Source organism: Sylvia atricapilla, chromosome 5 (assembly GCF_009819655.1).
Source record: "Sylvia atricapilla isolate bSylAtr1 chromosome 5, bSylAtr1.pri, whole genome shotgun sequence".
NCBI lineage: Eukaryota > Metazoa > Chordata > Aves > Passeriformes > Sylviidae > Sylvia > Sylvia atricapilla.
In genome coordinates, this window is record NC_089144.1 from 46151630 (window position 1) to 46175410 (window position 23781).

At 35.5% G+C, this 23781-nt stretch overlaps 1 protein-coding gene across 2 annotated transcripts in view; it reads right to left on the reverse strand.

Moving 5' to 3' along the window:
• ANKS1B (ankyrin repeat and sterile alpha motif domain containing 1B) overlaps positions 1–23781 on the reverse strand; it is a 413515-nt gene that overhangs the window by 310243 nt on the left and 79491 nt on the right. For both annotated transcript variants that reach the window (XM_066319365.1, XM_066319364.1), the window contains exon 9: positions 5514–5654. In XM_066319365.1, the coding sequence (XP_066175462.1) occupies positions 5514–5654 (141 nt within the window). The remainder of the gene's footprint in view (positions 1–5513; positions 5655–23781) is intronic.

Genomic DNA, 23781 nt, shown 5'->3' on the forward strand with positions numbered 1-23781 from the left:
CAATATTTCAGATTATTTCTGACATACATCAACACTTCCAGTACAGCTTGACACCTTTCTCTCTCATCCCATCTAATTTTGCTGTTTCATGATCACACCAAGAGACAAAACATCCCAGCAGTGACCAGATTTACACAGTGCTGGACTGGGATAGCCAGATCTCAAAAACAGTCATTTACAAACTGCAGACGCAGTCCTAAATTTTTAAAAATATAAGCTCATCTGAGGTCCCACAGCCTTATAGAGAATTACAGAACACAGATGTTAGAAACAAAATGAAAGAGATCTCTGGAAGTCATCCCATCCAAACTTGCAGTTGAAGCAGAGCTTAACCATTAGGAGCTTGATTAGTCAATTCTGAAAATACCCAAGGAGCTTAACCATTAGAAGCTTTATTAGTCAATTCTGAAAATACCCAAGGATTATAACTTCTTGGTCATATTACACACCTGTGTAGTGCTGTCTAGATTACACAACTAACACAGTAAAAATGCATTTGCAACATGACACCTACAAATTTACACTGGAATTTAAGAAACTACATATGCAATACATATCATATGCAAGAATAAAACATTCAGCTTCATTCCTTAAAACACAATCAGAAAATGTAGTATAGCACTAAAATAAGCCACAATTTTTTCAATATACTTATTTTCTATCTCTGTTCAGCAGGGTATAATCATCCCCTGCTGGTTCTTTCTTGGCAGAATACATATTGCACTTTTCAGTAGCTGCTTCAGTGTGTGGGTAGTGTGTTCCTGAAATTACTAATAAGACCTAAGCTTACTGTAAAAGAGACAACACTGCAAATCAAGAGTTTAGCAGAAATAGTTTTTATGGGTAGTAGAGCTTTCCATGTTACTCCCATTTAAGTAAACTCATCATTTAGTCCACTAAATTAGGAAGACAAAAAATATTTTCCACTGAAGTTTAGAAACTATAGGAAAATATTATAGATAATATAACCATCTTACTCTGTCAGGTATATTTTAGGCCAAAGCTTTCTCTACTTTGTCTATATCAGCAGTATACAAGAAGACAGGTTTCCTCCCCTGTAACACAGAAATTAGGTAATGCCACAAGACTGTTTCTAATTTTGGAGAAACTTCAGCACCGAGTAAGGTCAGCCAAATCTGCTTCTTTACCAGTCTAGTTTGAAATGTGCTTTCACTGAATGCACTGAAAGGTAAAGTTATTAATGGATTGAAAAACCAAGCTGAAACACTTCAGCCATTATTGTTTAATTAAAAACATGTCTTTCTCTGTTTTTATTAAAAAACAAAGGAAAAAGACTGCCTCTTTTATACTCCCACAGGGAGCTAAAAAATTAGCAGGTCAAAAATTACTTCAATATTTGTATTGAGCTTAAAATCTAAGAAAATTTTTGAGGCATCTGAAAATAGAGGGAGTTCAAACCAAAAGAATATGTTAAAATGAAAACAAATAATGCCAAATAAAATTCCCAATATTAAAATTCTTCAGAAAGAGACAACATAGAGCCATGCAATCTCTCTCCAGAGAGCATCAGTACAGATGGTTTTTTTAGGAGCAGATATGATGTCTATGTGAAAATTGAGTTATTTCCCTACTTAATTATCCCATATATCTCTCACGTATCTTGAACCCACTTTGAAAATGCAGAAATAGTTGCAACATAATAATTTTCAATGTCAGGCTTTTTACAGAACAACCTTAACTAGCTTCTACAATACAAAGAGTACACAAAATTTCTTCCCTTTAGAAATTACTTTTCAAAATTTAAAAAAAGAAGTATAGACAGAAAAAAAATATCTTCTGGAAGGCAGACACGAAATACATAAGCCTATTAACAGATGCACCAAATTCCAAACTTTAAATATTCCCACCATAGCCTGTATTGATAAAGAAACTGTATACATACAGTTTTCAACACCTAAAAACGTAGTTAGGACTCCACTTTTTCTTCCCTCCCTCTAAATAAAAAGGCATTTTGGGGGGGAAAGTCTCTCTTTCATAAGGCAATCTATGATAAAGTTGCTGGAGTTCCTACCTCTAGAAATCCTAGAGTTATATAAACAAAATGCTGATCAATCTTAAAGGAAAATGTCAAGGTCTCCCAGAAGTTCATTCCCTCTTAGAAGATGAAAATTTGACACTAAGCTAGAAACATAGCATTTAAATATTTAAGTAAATATTCCATATATTTTTGTAAAGAGCCATGCTTCCCAGCAACTGGCAACATCAACATTTATACTTATGGCTTTTGAATCAAAGTTCAATTTTTCCATAGCAACTGCACTGCTCTCTTTACAGACATTATTTTCATTTTGTAACAGACAAATGAGCTGTTCCTGGCTGTCATAATGCCAAACATACAAAATAACTGTCAGGATTTTTAAGTTTTACATACAACACAATTCAAGACAGTCCAGTCAAGCTGACCCTGCAGCATCCTAAATGGGACAGAGCTAAACCTGCCTTATCTCACAATTACTTTATATCATAATTAGAAAAATATGCTGGTATGGCTGTCAAGATTAAGGTGTGTGAACTGCTTGCTTTAAACTGATAACACTGGAGGGATCATATAGAATTCTGCAGCACTCATCTCTCTGACATTGCAGACTGCCCTCTGTTTATCTCTGTTCATCAGGCCCTGTTTGCCCCTTAGCAGAGAAATATTCAAGGTATGCTACCCATGAACAAGAAAACAGAATTATATACATACATTCAGAGTATGCTGCTTTATTCTCAAGAAATTGTGAATATGCATGTAGGTACTGAATTTCTGCCCTAAACCAAAGATTAACTCCAGAACAAAGCAACAGCCCCAAATTAACCCTAAATCATAACCTACAAATGGAATACAGTCTCTGCTAAAATAAGAAGATATGTCTAAATTTCAGTCTCCAAAAATCCAGCTGTGTCTTCTAAACCCCTGAAATTTTTACAAGGCACAAAGATTTTTCTACAAAACTCTTCCAGCACGTCACCAATTTTGAGACTGTAAAAGAGTTGCTTGTTCTGAGAATATCTTTATTACTGCTATGCTAGGCTTTAAATGATATAACATTTTACACAGAACTTTCTATAATAGCCCTAAAATGACACTTCCCAGCACAGTACCTCCAAACAAGCTTTTTTCCCCTATCTGCAAAAAAGAAACCAAGTTTGTCCAGAAGACTACTGCCCTCTCCTTTGGCATATTGAAAACTGTTAGCTCACTAGGTCACAGATAGACATTTTCATAATCTCACCTAAAACTCAATTTCATGATATCATTGTGCCTCTGACTGTGTATATAAAGCAAGAATCAATCTTTATGTTTGTTCACCATTGATGTGCAAACACAATATATTTATATTATTGTAAAATCTATTTTTAAATAAAGCAAAAGTGTAAAAATGAACTTGTTTGTGCTCAAGAGTAATTGGTAGACTCTTTTTCCTATTTTAGGACCTTTATCAAAGTACAAATTTTAGGACACCATGTCAAATACCCTTATCTCACAGTTTTCATGATGACATCTTTCTGATATGTTAGTGCACTGACATGAGTATCAGAATCATATTTTTGTACTTTTACCTAAAACACGTTATTGCACATAACATATAATTTGCTAGACCAATTCCAGATACTGTTCTTAATCCAGAAACTTACATATATACTTAATGTTTTCAATCTCTTAGAGTAAGATGTTCTTTGCTGCATTCTGAAGTAAATGTGAAAAATCCAACAGATTAGCTGACAGCTTGAAAGACTGCATACAGTGATGGCAACAATTTATAGAAACCAAAGTCACTGGTTTTCAGTTTGGAGACATTTCACTACCTAATTTCTTTCCTTTCTCCCATGAAAAGAAATAAACAAAATACCAGAACTATCTCTGTTATCAATTTTTATGGATAGAAACAATCTAGAAAGGCAATCTGTCATATCATAAATGAAAGCATAATAAATATACTCTTTTTTTGTACTCATAGTCAAAATTTTTATTGTTCTCAGAGCAAGGATGAGATATCATAAGTCTGAGATTAAAATTTAAGTACAATGAATAAATCTAATTCAGAAATCACTATCTTAAAATTTACATCATCGTTGAAATGAATTTCTCTTTATAAATAGGAAAGACATACCAACTAATTAACCACACGATTCTACTATTCAAAGGCAGCCCTCAATTTTATAGCACCTTTTATGTATACTTTACATAAAAAAGAAACAAGAAAAAAGTTTTCTAAAATTATAAAATAAAAATGGCATGTATGTTCATCACAGGAAAATTTAACAATAATTGAACCACAGGTGGGATTTAAATAAGAAAAGTTCCATTTAAGAAATACATTTTGAAACAAATGCTTAAAAATGAGGAATTAGTAACTATAGTACTCCTATTGTAAATCAGGATAATTCCGACAACTCCACACTTTGCCAAATGTCTAAACTGATGGATAGTATAAAGTAGGAAACAGCTACTGAAAGGGGAAAGGAATATAAGGGATCCTTATCAAGAGACAGGGCAGTGCTCATTGTTATTCAAGCACATGAGCTGCTGTATCCTGTTTCCACTGACTCAAGGGAAGGCTTCAGCATTGACTTCAAACAGGTGCAAGTCCCATGAGACTTAAAGGGAATAAAACGTACAGTCATGGTATGAAAGCAACAGTGTATGAAGGGTGGTGAGACAGGATATGTAATTCCAGTGTGGTACACAAGAATCTGACAAAGCTATTTAAATGCAGTGCCAAGGATGCAACTGAAAAAACCAGACATTTCTAAACAGAAATTTGGCAGGTCTTCATTCAATGCTACCAAAAAAAAAAAAAATGTTACAGCAACAAGAGTGCTAATTTATAGTGGGTAGAGAACAAGGGACACCCAGAAGCAGCAATAAGCATCATCCTGTTCTGTTGCAATACAATATCACTTGTTCAGGACACAGATGCTGGAATGCCTTGGTAGATACTGAAGCCTGGACTATTCTGAGAGTTGCTGGGACTTAGACCCAAATATATTACCCACTTCTATTTATTCTCCTCTGTATTATGATGAGCATTTGAAAACATTTGGGAATTTTTTTCTTTAACTTACATAATCATAAATGAGAGGTCTCAGGCTGTATTCCTACATACTTGAGTTATGCATGATGTCCTTAATTCTATAAAGAAAGTAGCTGAGATGTCATTATATCAATTAGAAGCTGGTCAAAAATAGAGTACTTGTCCCAAAGGAAACTATGTGACTTCAAAATTTCTTTCCAGATGAAAAAGAAAGCTAACCAACACAACAGCTATCTGTCTAAAATAGGGGTACTAAACATCAGTCTCCATATTAAACTCAATTGAGTAAGTATTGCAACAGGCTGACCAAACCTCAACATTTAATTTTGGAATCAGCTATTGACATTAAAATGAAGAGTGAAAGTAGCAATTTTGAAGGGAATCAGGCAAGACTATAAATAAGGCTTAAGGCGGAGATTATGCTGCTCTTCCATAGTGACTAAGTTTAATGACAAAAAGGGAATCACATACCTGTGCAAGCATGGGAAATCCGAGGTTCCTGCATCCATTACAAGGTGTCAGTGCCTCCCATAAACCAGAAGGTCCACAAGTATTTTCAGCTGCATCATCATCTTCTTCCTCCCTTGGTGATAAATGCATTGAAGAAGGCCTCTGTGCATAAAGTAACAATACTTTCAAATTAAACACAGTGATATACTGTAAAGAAACATTTTATCTTATGAACTTAAGAGTGTTCCATTCACAAATTCCTAAGGATAAACTGCTATTTTAATACAAAGTACCTACTCAACTGTTAAACTGCTATATGAAAATAACATTTTCTAAAGAAGGTGCATATTGAGCTATCTGTAATTATGCTTTAAAACTGAGTGAAAATATTAATACACATTGAAAATATTTACTGTCTTTAATATCAAGAAATTGTCATTTTCTACTTCATTTTACTTCAAATTTGCTGTAATATCATTAAGTTTAGGATATTCCATGAAGAATAAAAACTAACATTTACCTGGAAGGGTCCAAGGTTTTTGCAGCCAAAAAATACTAAATCAGTCAAAAGATGAGGTTTCTGTTTTTGAATTATATTGATCAATAATAAATGTGTTAACTTATTTTGTAGGCAAAAGATCTATTTAAAAATGACCTGTATTATTTTGCTTTATAGTCTGGAAGGGATGAAAAGTATCAGGAGTAGTCATTGACTTATGAACACTGCGGCTTACACATTAATCTGAGTGATAAAGGAAAAATGCTGGGTTTTACTCAAACCAGTATCCTAATTTTCTATGAAAGACAGAAATAGGAGCAGTGGTCAGTTCCAGTATATTTTTGTTATTTTGCTACACAGGATAGTTGACCCCAACTGAATTGCAGTGGCAACTATTATTAATTTTGAGAGAAGAAGGAGGAAAGTTAACCCAGTGATAAATAATTTTTAAAGTCTCATGTCAACACAAATTTTCACAAGTAAAAAAAACCCAGAACCAGGAAAAAAAAAAAATTCTTTGTCCCTATTTAAATTGGTACATGGAACAGCTGATAGTGACATTAACTCTAAAGCACTGCTATGAGATCCATGTAAAAATCATCTTTAAAACCCCAACACTTAACTGCAGATTATTTTAGCCAATAAAATAAAGGAATGCATGGAGTCTGCTGCAAGGAAGGCAATAGAGAAGTGAAAGAAAAGTAGGGGGGAAAAAGAATTAGAGAAACAGCAGCAGCTTTAAAGATGAACACAGGCTGATAGAAACTGTAGGAGATGCAAAGGCACTGCACAGACAGGCACTAACTCAAATTGTAAGGACCATTTAACTCTCGACTCTTACGCTAACTTTTTAACACAAAAGTTGTTGGTAAACCATTTAAGCAGGAAAAATATTTCAAAATTCTATCTCAACTCATGCATCAAAGATAAGAAACACAATATATCCCACTCCATTATTCTGATTCCCCTCGGTTAGAAAATGGTGGTTTCCTTGTTGCAGACTTCATTAATCTAGCCCTATCTTGTAAAGTTGGGTGGATTTATTTACTTTTTATTTTAGAAGTCAATTTCTAAAACATTCTTAGCTTAGTATTTCATTAGGTTATTTTGACACTCTAGTAGTACCATAGACTGTTGCTATAGCAACCAATATTCTCACACTGATTATTAAAAGGATTGGTTTAATTCTCAGAGTGTAGGTCATGAAAGACTATTATTGCTAGATATTTGCATAGACAAAGGAAGCAGCTAGAGGTCTTTCCCCTCTATTTATGACATGATCTTCCATGGTGGCTGCCCTGCACTTGTATTTTAAATCTCAGAATTGCTCTACCAGAGAATAAAGTACTTCTTGCTCCCTGGAGAAAAATGCAAAGAACTGCAGCAGTGCTCAGCACAGTAGAGCAGGTAACACACATTTGCTGTGATCTTACAAGCCAATGAAAGCAAATGAAGACAAAAGTCATATAAAAATGTCAGTGCACCTTGTAAAGGTAAAAAAACCACACACATAATGTAAGTGAGAATTTTTCAACACAACTAAAGGAAGATGAATTACAGTAGAGTCACTGCAAGAGGAATGTGTGAGTATTTAGCAATTATAGGAACATATTGAAAAAAAACAATTATTGAACAATAAAAACAAAATACACAAGCAGAATGAGAATTGCATATTTCTGTTAGATGTATTTTATATAAATAGCCTAAGATAGAGTGTGAATCACAGTAATTTAACGTCAATATGCATGAGAGGAAGTGGAAAGTATATAGTCAGATCTGGTCATTTAAAAAAGGATCAGTCAATGCCAGAGTTCATTAGACACATGACTTGAATAAACTGACTGGTACCCTCATGCAACTAGACAATGCAGGTATGAACATGATACAGACTAATTTACAGACTATTGGAGAGCAGGGTTAGCTCTTTTAATACTTGCCATCAAAAAGGCACTAGAACGGAACCCTTAGGAAAAGTCTATTTGGAGGGTGAAGAAACAGTTATTGCCATCACTTTCTCACCCATCCCTGCTTGACCAAAGCCCAGTTCTTCCCAGAAAATGGGAAAGAGATGTGTGGGAATTACTGCAGGGAAAGAGCTGCATTTGCAAAGAGGAAGGAAGGAGTTAATAGCTGCACAGAAAAAGGGGTCACAAGTGCCTCAAATTTGATAGACTGGGGCTGCATACCCTGGGAAGAGGGATGCGTCTGGAGGAGGCAAACGAGGTACAGAAAAATCTACGATCAATTCACAGAGCTCAGACAGTCACATAAACCCATAAAACTCCAAACCCAGACCACACAGTTTCCTGTTACTGTCTCACAGCTTTCACTCCTTTCCCAGAACTCCCTAATTTTTCTGTTTTGTTGTATAATTTAATTCTGCCTCCTTAGAGATCCTTTGAATGTGAAAATCTAATTCTGTGTATGCTACTGGGAAGCCTTGATATAGCCCTGTAGGGAGAGTTTTAGTAAACCCAAAGTTATTTATGCCCACTTCTCAGAAAATAAATAAATAAATAGAGTAGAAGATATTTCTGTCAACTAAAGAAAAAGCGGCACAATTTAGAAGCTCTTATTTATGCTTATTTTGAGTTAAAACAACCCAAACAAATGTATTTAAAAATGCCATCTAAATCACAGTTACTCAATTAATTGAATTAGACATTATGAAATGGCAAAGTCAATACAAACTGCAGTATTAAGCTTCAGTAAGGGAACTTCTGACTAAGTTAAAAGAGACAGAAGCATAAGCAACATATATCCTCAAACAGAACAGAGAGAAAACCTTACATGATATTAGATATGATACGCAAAAGGAAAATTTGGTAGAGAAATCACAAGGTATTAACAGAGAATTAAAGATTCATTAAAAGTTCTGGTTTTTACTGGAACACTGAATCAAGTATTAGACAGTGCTTGCAGTTGTAAGAGGCTAACAGAGTAATTTCTCTATGTAAAGAGAGAATAATAATGGTACAAAAGTGAGAGAGAAGTAAGATCTAGCATAAGGACATTGGACCACTACAGTTAGTGACAAATATTCTTCAGACACTACTGAGCCTATCTCATCACCTCTCATTTTCACACTTAATGAGTATTCAAATCACATCTTCCAAAATTTAAGTATGGAAGCCTTCCTCTTCATGTCTCCATCTACAAAAAAAAAAAAAAAAAAAAAAAAAAAAAAAAAAAAAAAAAAAAAAGCAAGATTTGTGCACTAGGATACTTTAGATTGAAGGACACTTTATAAAGAGGCTATTTATTCTTCAAAACACATATGTGCATCAGATTGTCTATCACAATAATTTGGAATCTCTATCCTGATCTAAGAGAAAAGCCAGTATTTATCAACAGAGAGAATGATGAATACAGACAGAAGAAGAGAAAGTCTGTTCTGCTCTTAAAAATCAACAAGAAGAGAAGGTGAGAGCAGCTTTAATCTTAACTATGACCTACAGTGACCAAGTTCACAGCTCAGCAGCTGTACACCATGTGCAAAACATACATAAATACTTTTATCTATGGCCTTCTTTTTAACAGTTGTTAACTATTTCGTATCTAACAGCATGACCTTATTACTTAGACAAGTTTTTTCAAGGATATACTGTAAATGATACAAGATGTCTTATTTCCTTTCAGTCCCTCTTTTTCTCAGCTTTTAGTGAAGACTGGTCTGCTTTCTGCCTTGGCATTTGCAAGCAGCCACTTCCAGGAAAAATATAACTCAATTCCCTTGTTTCACAACACACAGCAAACTTTCCTGTCCTAGTCCAGGGAAACACACAGCAAACTTTCCTGTCCTAGTCCAGGGAAACTTAAAACCAAATATCAAACCTTCTCCTTCTTGTATCTGTTTTTTTAATAATATCATCCATTTGCAGAAGTATTTCACATGCCCTTTCCAATAGTATCTGCTAGACCAAAACAGCATCAGCAAACTATGAAAGGTACAAAAAACATTTACCATTTCCTATTGCATTATAGCTCTGGAGACACAAACATTAACTTATCATTTTTGCAAGAAAACAGTATTTTTAAATGGAGCAGCAAGGATGAAATCCAGAAGGCAATATCCTTCTGCTTACATGAGGCAGAAAGCAACTAGACATTTGATAAGGCAAATGCTGCCACTCAGTTTGAACAATGAGGTCAGTAGGAGGTTTCTTCTGTAGAAATAATTTGTCAAACATGTATTTTCTATCATCCTAACAGAGATGTGCTTCTAACTCTCCTTGGCTCAAATGACATGTACCTTACACTGTGAAATAAAAGCAAAAAATTACAGTTCTGTTACCTAGTATTCTATTTTGACATTATACTAAGAACTAATAGAGTAGGAAAACGTTCCTGAATCTCGTCTATTAGGAAAAGCAGGTCGATCTCTGCCTCGGCTGTCCCCAGCAGCTGCAGCAGTCAAGCCAGGGACCGAAGAGCTGGGACAGTGTTCTGTGCTCTCAGTGCTCCCCCTGCTGCTGCCCAGCTGCTCTCAGGGGGAAATGCCTGAGATATGCAGAAGAAAAAAATAGCATTAGGGCATGACATATAACACGATCAGTTACTATTTTTACAGTAGCATCCCCACATTAAGCAAATGCGCCGTTTTAAGATTCAGTAAGGATCCTGAAAAGGAGGAGCCTCAATTATGACATAAATCCTATGTCTTACAGACAGTGAAAGATTTTGAGAACCTGGGCACACCTTTCCCACATCCCCCAAGGCCCTCTCCCTACTAATGTTTTTCTTTTGTCTTTCACCTTACACTGTACATCTGCTGCCATTCTTTCATGAACATGTTCCAAATTTGCATCTAATTCAATTGAGTCTGGCTAGAGTTTGACTGCACCTCCTGTATTCTGCAATGTATCAGGAAGACAAAGACAGTCTTGTACTTACAGCAGCAGAATGATGGAGAAGTGTACTCTGTACCTGCCTCTGCCTTAGTCCCTGGGGATGCCAGGCATGTTGTTTCCTGATCTGTTGGCTATGCTGAAACTGAAGGCAAGTTTGCACAAATGCTGGGCTACATCAGGAATCATCTTGGTCTCTACACCACTGCACATCAGCCCAGCTGCATGTGATAATATTTTCTGACTAGGGCTCCAAAAGAAACCCTACATCTGAACCCTTTGAACTCAAGATCACAGTGATGTCTTGATTCTGAGGAGAAATTCCTGTAACATGAAGCCAGTAGTGCCAAGTGAAATGACCGCATGTAGCAAATGCAAAATATATTAACTTCAGGCAAATAATGATTAATTCACATACATGAGGAAAACTATGTGATTGCATAGTTGCTGCCCCTCAGTGGGCAAGTGCTATTGCCACCTATCATGATAAGCACCTCAAAATTAACCACTGTCTCCAAAGGAGGATCTGACATTATACAGGAAATATATCCTGGAACCAAAAGGCCAGTACAATGCATACTGAATAAGGTCAAAATTTTAAGTAAAGATGACATTATAAAATTAGTACATCTGGGCACGTATTGAAGTAGAACAACACATCTGAAATTTTTACTTCATCCTTGCATGTAGCATAAATAATGAATATTAAGATTATTTTTGAATCTTTGCACTACTCTCATAGAAGGATGCAACTATTCATCAAATAAAAGTCTTATGATTTAAAAACCTAATAGGTAATCTGTTCTCTCAAGTGATCAGTTACAGCACCTGAGGGAATGACCTGAAGTTGTGTCAGGGGAGGTTTAGGTTGGATATTAGAAAAGGAATCTTCACCCAGAGGGTGACTGGGCACTGGGACAGTTTCCCCAGGGCAGTGGTCATTGCATCTGGACAGTGCTCTCAGGCACAGGGTGTGACTCTTGGGGGTGGTGCTGTGCAGGCCAGGAGTTTGACTCGATGATCCTTGTGGGTCCCTTCCAACTCAGCTAATTCTTTGATTCTGTGATTTAATATAAGTTACTTGTTTAATCCATGGATGAAGCAACTTCTCTATAATGTATCAAAACATAGGCACTTCCATAACTTACTCCACTCTAATATATGTGTTTGGGACAGGACTGAACTGCCAAATTTATTTCTCTTTCTTAACATTAGCTAAAATAAAGTGAACCTGTGTTTTAAATACTTGTCCAACTTTGAGCACATACCCAGTACTAATAAATCAGATTATTTGCACACTTAATTTAAATGTTTAATATCAAAGCAATTCAAGTACTTTACTATGTCATGAAAAAGAACTTAGCACATGAAGCATAAAACCCTAAAACAGAATTCACCCAGGAAGTCATAGAGACTGCAAGGACATTTTGCTACAGAAATGTGTTTTACAGGAATGCCTTTCTATAGTAGGTTTGACCTATGTTGGTATGTAGGAAGGGTATACACAAATATGGGCTGTGCAAAAGGAAAGGAACTTAGTAACTTTTTTTTTTTTTTTTTTTTTTTTTTTACTTGAAATTTAACCACAGGAACAGTTCCAAATAAGTTAATGGAATTTCTCATGTTAATGACAGACTAATGCATCTCCCTGAATCAATATGCACATGACTCACTCTCCAAAATGTGACTCACTGAAAAACTCATGTACCAGATGAAAAATAAGAAACTGATAATGAAGGGCATAGGAGCCCACAGAAAAGCAAAATCAAGTGTTAACAATTTTAAAAATATTACATAGAATTAAAGGCTACAGAACATTTGCTCTTAAATGAAGGAAAAAAAGATAATTCAAAGTAATGACCACCATTTTTGGCTTTAAATGTCTCAGGGAAAATAGCTGCCTGGAGAATAGCTACAGAGGCATCCCTTTATTTAACAGCCCTATACCACCTGAATGTTGTCATATAAGATTTGAAAAATTCAGTGCTATATAACTGCCATGAAAATCAGTGGAAAACCATGCATTTTTTCTCTCTCAGAATTGTGAAAAAGAGGGTGGGTAAGTGGGTGGCAGTATGATGAAACTTATAGAAAATACATTTTTTGTCATGAAATAGAGCAAGGAAGAGAAATTAAAGTAGGGGAAAAAATCAGGTGGTACGAGAGTAGGCAGAAGTCACCACTTTATTACTCCTCCAGTGCACATTTTTTTATTTAACACACATAATCTCAGTAGAAATGTGTTAACGCAAATGCAGTTATTATTCCATTAAGTTGCTGTTGGCTTAATAAAGGACATAAAAGAAAATCATACCTGAACAGACAAAGCCCATCTAAAGAACTATATGCAGTTCTGAGTCAGTCATCTGAAGTTGAATGCTGGTTGAGAGCGGATAATCAAAAAAGCTTTTCAGAACATTTTTGCTAGAAGATTTGCAGATCCAGCAGTAACAAATTACTAGTGGTTCACCATATTGGCAGCCAACTGCTAAACACAATGTAAACACAATACAGTAGAACAGCTGACAACTGAAATGTCTTAGCAGGCTATAGAAGTTGAAGGCCTAACTGGAAAAGATCAGTCAAAGAGTAATCCACCTTTTGTTCTCAGAAGTTCAAGCAATGACTCAGACTCCTCTAGAGGTGTTGAAAAGGATCACACACAACCCCCATCAGAGATGCAGAATACTATCAACTATCAGCTCTCAATGCAGCTTGATTTACATTGCATGTGGAAGCAGCATTCAAGATCATCTTCACTAGGAAGGCAAAGTCTTTTCTATGGCTGGTAGGAAAACCTACCAGTGTAAAGTCCACATACTGCAAGTTGCTGCTTTTTCCTGTCTGATACAACAAGCCAGTGATGTCACTGCAGTCATCTCAATAACCACTACAACCAGAAGATGTAGGACATGTACTGTTCTTTTAGCCTGTGGTAGATTCAATACTGCACATTCAGATCCACCACAATACTAGGACACCTTTATGCCCTTTTCCAGACACGTTCTTAAGTAGCTGAAGACTTAATATTTAAATTCTTCCTCCAGCCAGTCATATTATAATGTCTTAAAGCTCCTGTTAAATACAGTAAACAAGTCAGTCAGTAGTCTGCTTTTATCTATAACACCTATGAAGCACTATATGTCTTAAGAAGTATCGATGACTAAATAAGCGATTGTGAAAATATAATAGTGGTAGTATTAATGCAAATTGCTTAATCTCAAATAACTACTGAGGCGAATAAAATTGAAGAACCTCTTCTGAGATTTTCCCTCATGACACTAAAGTGAAACTTACAGTAAGTTTAGGAAGGATAGATGCCAAGAGAAGAAAAATGAAAATAAATACTCAAAAACGGTGTAAGTCATTCAACACTCACATTTCTCTGGAAAAATAAAGAAACTGGTGTAAAGACCAACACAAGCATAATGTGACATGAGACATCAAGTAAATCTGGTTTCTGATTCTAATCTCAGTTTAAAACCTTATACCACTGAACTCAGGCAAGGATTCCAGTATATATTAAAGTCCCAGAAAAGCTAAGGGGTGCATTTCTAGCACACTCTTGATGTCCATGGGCGCACTTTTCTAATGCATAGTAAGTATCAAGCACTTGCTCTTAACTGAATTTCTTGAGATATTATATTTTATAGAGGTATAGGAATCTGGTCCAGCATAATTTTCTATTATTATCTGCTTGCTAAGCTTATTAACAGGAGCTGGAAAAATCTGTCAACAGAATACAGTGAAACTGTATGTTATAAGTGGTCAACTATTTCAAGACTTAAGGACAAAAATATTGAATTTATTTTATATGCCTATTATAAAATAAATATGCGTGTTGCCATTAGGATAGAATAAAAATGAAAATAAACAAGTAGTCCAAGGAAACTGCTCAGTGCTCTAATTTCAGGTACTATACAATTTTTAACGAGAGCATTATTTTGTATTAGCTTATCATGGGTGGTCATTTTGCAATCTGAAATATGGCACACTATTCACCATTAGTATTATTTGTATATTTCTTACTAAGAAGCAAAGAAAGGAAAGTGAGACTGCTGCTTCTAAGAAAGTACCTACTCAGTCAACTTCAAAAGAATCATTGAATAAAATATAATGAAACCATACATTTAATCTCCAGCTCTTACGGGATCCTGTATAAGTTCACATAGCTCTAATAGATTAGCACGCTCCACTTTGTGGTCATACCATTGGGATAAAATTATGCTGTTCCACTTATTACGGAAAACAACTGAGACATACCCATAACAGTTCTTACTTTTCTCTTACATTTCCTGTCAGATGGTGATCATCAGGTTTCACTGCAAGTTCCAAGCCTAATGACTTTATTCTTACACTAATGGATTAGACATGAAATCAGTGTTACCTTGAGGTATATACAAAAACATTAGAGGTTTTTTTTTCTCTACCATTTGAAACTTGATGTGTAGGTATAACATTCATTTATTCTGAGGTCACTATGTATTATAAATAACAATCAAACCTGCATTGGTACCTACAGACAGCAGCATTAAAAGTTCTAAAATATACCAGAAATTCCCACCTCTTAAAATTCAGAAACATCAAAAGCTAAAACATTCTAGAACATTAGAATGTGGTTTTTGTTTAGATTGCAAGACAGATTCTCCTTCTTTCCTTATTAACTCAGTTATCTTAACCTACAGGTAACTATCTACATACAACCAGGAAAAAAAAATATTCTACATATCTAAACTCAGTCTTCTTATATTCCAACAAAAGCAGTTTTTCTAAAGAGTTTAAAATATGTTTTCAGAAATTAAAATCTGATTGTACCTAAATGTTGGTAAAGTCTTTCATATTCCTTCTACACCTCATACATTATTCCATCCTCTATTGCTCAAATGTGATAAACCAGTACACCTTTGGAGTATCACCACTCCTACTGGTGATGCTATAAATCACATAGGCAGAAGAAAATCAAGGAAGATGAAAAGAACTTTTCATTCTCTTGTGAAGGAGAATCAGAAAATGTGATTCTGACTGGAACACTGGAGAACAGTCCAAGGAGAGGAGAAACCCAAGGGAAATGGAAGGTCCCAAGTGAATCTGGAGACTGCAGCTTAAAAATGGCATCGTGCTGTACACTACTGAGTACTCCCAGGATGACGGACCCTCGTGGTATCCAAAACTATGAAAGAGACAAAGGTTCTGCTATGTAGCACTGGCAATAGTGGCACAATGGCACAGGCAGCCTGGGGATGTTAAAAAAAATCATGAAACATGGATGAGAAAGAAGGTTCTCTAAAGCACTGAGTAACATACGAAGAAGATATTTAAGGAAAGCAAATATATTTCACATTGGGAAGATGATTTCAAGATCAGTTCTGATAAAGTCCTCAGATCTAGGCTAATCCTTTTGAGATTAGTAGATCTCTTTGGTGTTCATCTAAGTATAATGAAACAGAACTCTTCAAATTGCACGTGTGTTCAGTATTGAACTAAAATTGTCCTTGTAAAAATCTACTGTAGTCATTTTTTTTAAAACCTAGCTGTCAAACAGAATTTTTGAGAAGACAAAATTTTACTCATCATTGCCATAGCACCCCAAATTTACACACAGCTTTATAACCATGAAGACAAACAAGCTCTTTGATCTGAAAAGTTTGTATTATAATCACTTTACATAGAAAAAAATTCTAAACCCATATCCAAGATCCTTATGTAAAAGATTTAACTGAGATGAAAGGGTCCACAGCAGGGCAAGGCAAAGTGCTTGGCAGCATGGAAAGACTTACATAAAAAAAAAAAACTTGAAAATGCTAAGATTACATAGCCAGAAAAAAGAAAGCTTTAAGAAGGAACAAGCCTGTAGTATTGCAAATTATGGGGGGGTGTAAACAAAGCATTTGTTCTTTTCTACTCTGTCAGATTTTACCATATAAGAATAAATGGAAGCATATACTCAGCCAATAAAAGAAAATGCCTGTGTCTAGAGCATAGGTTCTGCAAAACAGCAATAGAGGGTCATGGTGGTAAACAGTGTGACAGACTGGAGCAAAAGGATTAGATACCTTTAGGCTTCACCACTAGCTAAACACAAGCTAAACACATAACAGCACTCAGAGAGATGAATTTGTCTGAAAGCTATTTTCCTGCTAGTTCCTGATAGTCAAGGAATTTGCTGCACATACGTAATTGCACAGGCTGCTTAAATATTCCAGAAAATCATTCTAGTGGAAAAAAGAGTAGGCACTTTTTAATGCAGATTAAGTGAACTGGTGGTTTGGCCAGCACCTTCCCCTAGTTATACTTAACTCCATGTAGTTTAAATCATAGTAACTATTGTCATGTTTTGTGATTCTATATTCTTAAACAAGCACTGGCTCTCTCACGGGGTAGGTCTGTGCATCTCGCTGGAGGATTGTCCAGCAATCATTCTACCCAAAATCACAGCTGCAGGGAGCTGCAGGCTAATTTATTTGGCTATGAAGCATGATACCAGGCAAATTATTTTGCGTAGAGTTCCACATAGGAGCTCTCTAACATAAATTTTTACAAAACTGTGCTGAAGCATAGCCTAACTTAAAGATATAGAATATAATCTTTTTTAATAGCTACAGAACACAGGTTAGGAAAGGATACATTTAGAATGTCTGAACTCCTCTTCACTAGGTAGCGTAAAAGAGGGGTAAAAATTTGTATCAAGTGGTTTCCCTCTGCTTCTTTGTAATCACAAGCTCATGTTTGAATAGAATTTAGAAATCATTTTGTAAAGCAGTTTATGGAAAGTATATAATTCCATGTTGACCAAGTGGATGTTTGGTACTGGATGTCCCATTTTAAATAGCTAATGAAAAAAGCAGTAGAAACAACAGTTCTCAGTGGAAACTACTACTGTGTGCACTAGAAGTTGGGAGTAGCAGATGGTTTTTAGTTAGGTGGCAGCTTTTAAAATCAATTTTTAAAGTTATATAATCTTATCTTCAGAGAGTGGGTAGACCTTTCCAACAAGGGAATCTCAAAATGTTTTGTTTACATCTCCTGAGAGAGATGGCCTTCATACTTCTACTTCCCATAGAAATAAGAGTCAGTATATGCTTGCAAAATAGGACTCGTAACTGAACTGGGTGGAAGAGCAACTTAACACAAAATTCTTGCAACAACGAGATTTGGCAATACCCGAATTATCTAATATTATTATAAAAAGAGACTTCATTGCAGCAACAATTTTCCAAACACTGTCTGTCAGTACAATTCCCTTCCTTTGTAAAATATTTCATAAATATCTGCAAAATAAATTGAAGCTTTATTATCAAATTCAGCAAATGTTACTATATTAAATACTTTAAAATTTATCTGTTTCTGTCCTTGAAGCCAAATACAATCACGCCTGATTATCTTACTATTCCCTAATGAATAAGCAACCAAAATTGTTCTGGAATGTGTTTTTAATGTATCCTAATTAGTAAGCTATTGTATATACCTCTGGCTTGCTCATCATCATTGTTCTGTAAAATTTTGTATCCCCTCTCTCAACAATGCATGCATGCAAGTGTGCAATGTTTTTAAAGGCTCAAGACAGCAATTATTTTACTCAAGCATTTTTGGTCACTCTTAGCTATTATATTTCAATCCGGCCATTATTTACTTAAATATTGCATTAAAAGTAAAAACCAAAACATTATTCTTGAATAATGCTACTAAATAGTTTATTCAATATTCTTCAACAAGTTTTAGTCATTATTACTTCGTGAAATTAAAAAAACCTTGTGCTTTTATTAAAAAATGATCATTTTTCTTAGAGAAATAAAATTAATCAGAATAACTTCTGAAAAACCATGCAGAAATTTTACCTGCCCTAATATATTCTCTAGGTCAACTTCTTTCAAAACCACATAATTCCATAATTTTGAATCTCTCCTCAGATATAAACCAAACATGATTATAGTTTTATTGCTGTTATATAGCCTCATCTTGATATTGACATAAGAGTAAAAATTGTATCTTTGAATATGCACCATCACTGTTTTCCTTGTTGCCTCAAGTTGGCCTGCTTTTCACTGTTTCCATTTTGTTCTCATGCAGCTTCAAATAAACTATGTATATTTTTGATTTGTTTACATTCTTCTCCTCTGGGAGGAGAAAGATGATTGATGGCAATGTTCACCAACGAGGTCAAAGAGGTGGCTACCTGTGTAGCCAATCTTGTCCTGTTTGTAAATTTGTATATATATGGAGTCAGAAAAATAGAGAGCTTTCCTGCTTGACCTTCTGCTGCCTGCTCGTTCTTTCATGCACCTAACAGCAGTCACATTTCAGCAATGTTATTTTATTTTTAAGTGTATTTTTCCACTTTCTCAACATGCACAAATATCAACTTCCCACTCAGGGTGACAGAATTAAGCAGAAACCAACATTTATATGCCTGTGATGAAATCCAGATCTTTTCCCTGAGACTACACAGAACCTTTTCTCATGTTTAAATTTAAATTACTGCTGCCAGCCTTTATTATCTATTATATAATCACATTAAATTTAACCAGATATGCTGCTGCCACTTCTGTGAAATTCCTCTGTAGTGCAGTTACTACATGGTTTTACTATCTTCAGTTAAAAAAAAAAAATTAGGCGCATCTTAAGTTTCTCAGTATTTATGCCATGTAATTAAACAAAATCCTTTAACATATACTCTGCTTTTAAGAACACAGAAAACTTGCTGGAACTGTTTCTTTAATCTAAACTCATGTCACAAATCCAAAGACAGTAAGATACTTAATTTGCACTTGAAAATCAATAACACTTTTTTTTTTTATATATACTTCTGAACACAACAGCATAAATATAAAAAGCAAAGATTGCAAGCAACCACCTACTATACAAGATTAAAGACACTGTTCTGAAGAATATACTCCAATTTGGAGCCTTAGTTCTACTGAAGTGTCACATTTTAAAATTAGTTTTGGTTCAAAAAATCTCAGGAGTTCTCAAAAAACATGGAATAGTTATGGTTTCTACGTGAAAACCACATTTTCAAAATAAGGACTGAAATAAACTTTTAAATACAGAATAAGACAAAGCCTTTTAAAGAATCAATTTTAGGAAAATATTTTTTAGATAAAACATCGAGTTTACAAAAGAAAAAATCTGAGATTTATTGTATCTAATGCATACATCTAGCAAATATATATAGATGCATACACCAAGTGGAGAAGTTCTTAATCCCTATTCTTTGTTTTGCAGTCACAGGCTGTACAAAGCAAGTATAAAGTAAAATATTCTTTTATATCCATAGGAATTTCTTACATGTACAAAAAGCCCACATTTTTATTTTCTGATATTATTTTTTTTTAAGAAAAGCAATGTGCAAATACATTGCAATAAAGACGGTGCATTTCCAGGTTTAATGATACAATTAGAATTATTTGTCCTCACATGAGTACATACATAGGAATCTCACACCTGACAGGAAACTGGTAATGAACTTAGAATGCCACAGAGAGAGGAAGCTAAAGCAATTTTCTTGCCAGAGCTCAGGATTCTCACTGTACACACTTTGACAGTCTTCTATTAATTTTCCTGACACACTTAATTTTCTGGATCCCTGCTTTGTACATTATACCTATTAAAATTTTCTTGCTTGCTGTTCAATTCGCACACATTGTTTGAATACACACTTGGTGTGTAACATCTTTGTCCTGATACACCTCTAAATTTAGTCCTGATGTTTTAGTTTGTAGTTTAAACATATGTAATGATGTTCCATAAATTTTTCTCCAGAGGAAATAAAGGTGTTCATTTTGAAGCAGTTTGGACTACGAATTGTGTCAAAATTCACAATTTTAATGCAGCAAAGAAAAAAGTTGGAAAACTCATATAAGATGGTTGCTTTTGTTCTTGAAATTACTGAACCAGACTGCCATCTATTGGAAAATAAATATTTTTTTTAATTATACTTAAAAAAAAAAAAAAAAAACAAACCCAAACAAACAAAAAAAACCTGAAGAACAAACCTGAAAGTGCTATAATTTACGTCAAAAGCTGATTTTGCTAGCAATCATACTTAATTCAGCTAAGAGTAACCCCTTAGTTATCTGAACTGTGATTAAAATCAAGGACTTTCCTGCATCTTTTTCCACCTCATGTTTTCTGGAATATGTTTTGAAGCACAGATGCTTTTCTGACTCATTGAACAATCAAATTCTAGTTTTTTGAAAGATTTTATTTAGGGAACATAGAAAAGCTGTAATATGTCACCACTGAGGAATACACAAGTATAAAGATTCCCCAGCTTGCCTGTGCAGCACCAGTCAGGGCTTTCCATGCCTTTGCAAACACAGGTCAACTAAAGAGTATATTCAAGTCACAATGACCAAAATGGGAAAAACAAAGAGAAGAACTGGAGGCAAAAGTCTATGAATCGACAGTCAACACCACCCAGCATACAAGTCATTGAGAAATAAAAGGAATTCCATCTAAAATGATGCATGGCTGTATGAATGCCTTTTGAAGCTCTCTCTGAAGTAGAATTCGAAAACTGTGTTCAGTCTGGCCTTTAATTTCGTGGAGACAATGAACAGGGGCTCGTTGCATGGTATGTTGTAATGTACATGTTTTAATGACTGGTAAAGACAGACTAGGAAACATGGCATTAGTATTTTGCATGACAGCACACCAAATACAGCCAGAGTGGCAAAAGAAAACCTTGAAATTATGACATTTCCAGTGCAGCTTTGACTTCCTTTATTTTATCCTTTATAATACACACATTGAATTGAAAGATCACGTTAACTTACTCTCATTTGACTTTCTGCTATTCAGCATTCAGTTGTTTCTCCTTTTTCATTAATCATTCCCTCCCGTTCAGGAAGCTAAGACAATCTGCTCTGCTGTCAGAGTTCCCCTTTCAACTTTTGGAAGGGAAGCATCCTGTGGGGACATTTTCACTCATCTCCAGATCTCTTTCTATTCATGTCTACACTATGGGTCTACTGTTACTGTCCTTACTTCTACTTACTGCTCCATTGTACTCTCTCCCTCTCCCAGATGTTATGCCTTCCAGGCTCCAAGATCCTGACCATCAATTTTCCTAGTCAGCTCCTCACATCCCAAGGAAATTTAAGAGTCAAAGCTGACTAGCAATTTGGAACTCGGAAGACTAAACCAAACAGTTTCTTTTTAATTTTTTTTCGTTGTCCTCTTTCACCTAACCTCAGAGCTGTGCAAACTATGTTTCCTATTGGACTTAAAAACACTATAAGCACATAAATCCCTGGGGTTTTAATGCCTTGTCACAAATCACACACCTGGCTAATAGAAACATATAAAGTAATAAAAACATGTATTGTTTTCAATGCAAAATTCGATGCAGTTGAGCAGTTTACCTCTTAGTAGTCCTTACTATAAACATTTCAGAACAACTTGTTATGTTGTTGGATGACTACTTGTCTAATAACACAGCAAATGGAAGAATGGATTCAATTCTGTCCTTGACCTGAAAGACTTCCAACCCACTTCTTTCAAAGAAATTATAGAATTCTACAAGTGCTGTATCACTGAGAAAAAAACAATGCAAGATGCTCAAGATCAGAAAAGGAAGAGAATGTGTCTGTGAACAAGGCATCCAAAGTCCTGCTGTCCAGATTGCACTGGTACTTTTCCAGCGGCTGTACAATGCAGAAACAATACTAGAAGGGATCACAGCCTGATGATCAGTACTATATCTGGGAGAATATAAAATAAATGTTGAAACTCACCCCTATGTCTTAGACAGAACGGAACAACCACTTTTTCAGATGAAGACTTTACTGTCAAGTTATTGCATTAACAAGCAGGCACCCACACTACCCTTACACTAAACAAAAACGGTGAGCCCCACTGTTTCAAACAATAGAGGTTGGCAGTTAAAATTAAGGACAGGATTCTAGGCTGTGGATTGTGGACAGACAGATACTCCTTTCTGCAGTCTGAAATCAATGCTAATATCATTTAGCCAGAGCAGTACCACAGCTGTTTTGGCCCTCTTGAAAAGAGCCAATTGCCAAAACATGCTTTGAAACACTCTCTGCTTCCTCATGCCCTCCCTTTCTGAAGCCTATACTACCCTCAGGAGGTGGCTCCTGATGCTCCCTGCTCCAGCTTCCTATAAGTTTATGATCCACAAGTGGATAGTCAAATCAGAAATTCCCCAGTCTTGGCCTCCTATTTCTCTAAACAATAGCATGATGCAAAAACTGCAGATGTCTCCATGCAGCCAGCACCTTTGCAGAAGACTCCCTAAGGGTCATGAAGTGGCATGACTTGGGGTTTTGAAACTTTTCAGATTGCTGAACTACGATAAGTTGAAAAGCCAACAGTCAATTGCCTCTGGAATCAATATTTGTTCAGGAAATGGCACCAATTAACACATTATCAACAGGGACCTAACTTCTACACCTCTTCAGAGCTGATGCCAGCATAGCCAGCAATGAAAGTTAGGAAAAACCTCCTGATTTGAGCCTGAAGTAACTGCTTCTTCATGGAAGCACAGCAAGTGTGGTTCCAGGCCTATGTTGGAGCTGGTAACAGAGAAAGGCAACATTCAGTCCAGCAGGCACAGAGAGTCTGCTCCAGATAGACTCCATAGGATGTTCTGAGCTGCCCATACTTCCAAAGGGTCTTGGCATGTGCAGTAGAAATAAATACGAGTTGAACAAATGCAGACAACAGATGAGAACCCACTTAATCTATTGAGATTCTTACAGAAGCTTCCCATGAAGGAGGAAACTTAAATCAGAAAAAGCTGCAAGAATCTCTCTTCAATACATATCCAAGGAATCTATTTCTGACTCTCCACATCTATATACGTTTTCACTTTCTCTCTGTATCTTCATGTTCTTATACATAAATATTCATTTAAGTTCCTTCAATCATCACTGTACTGTCACACATCTTCCTTGACTACACTTGCTGGTCCTGCCCCCAG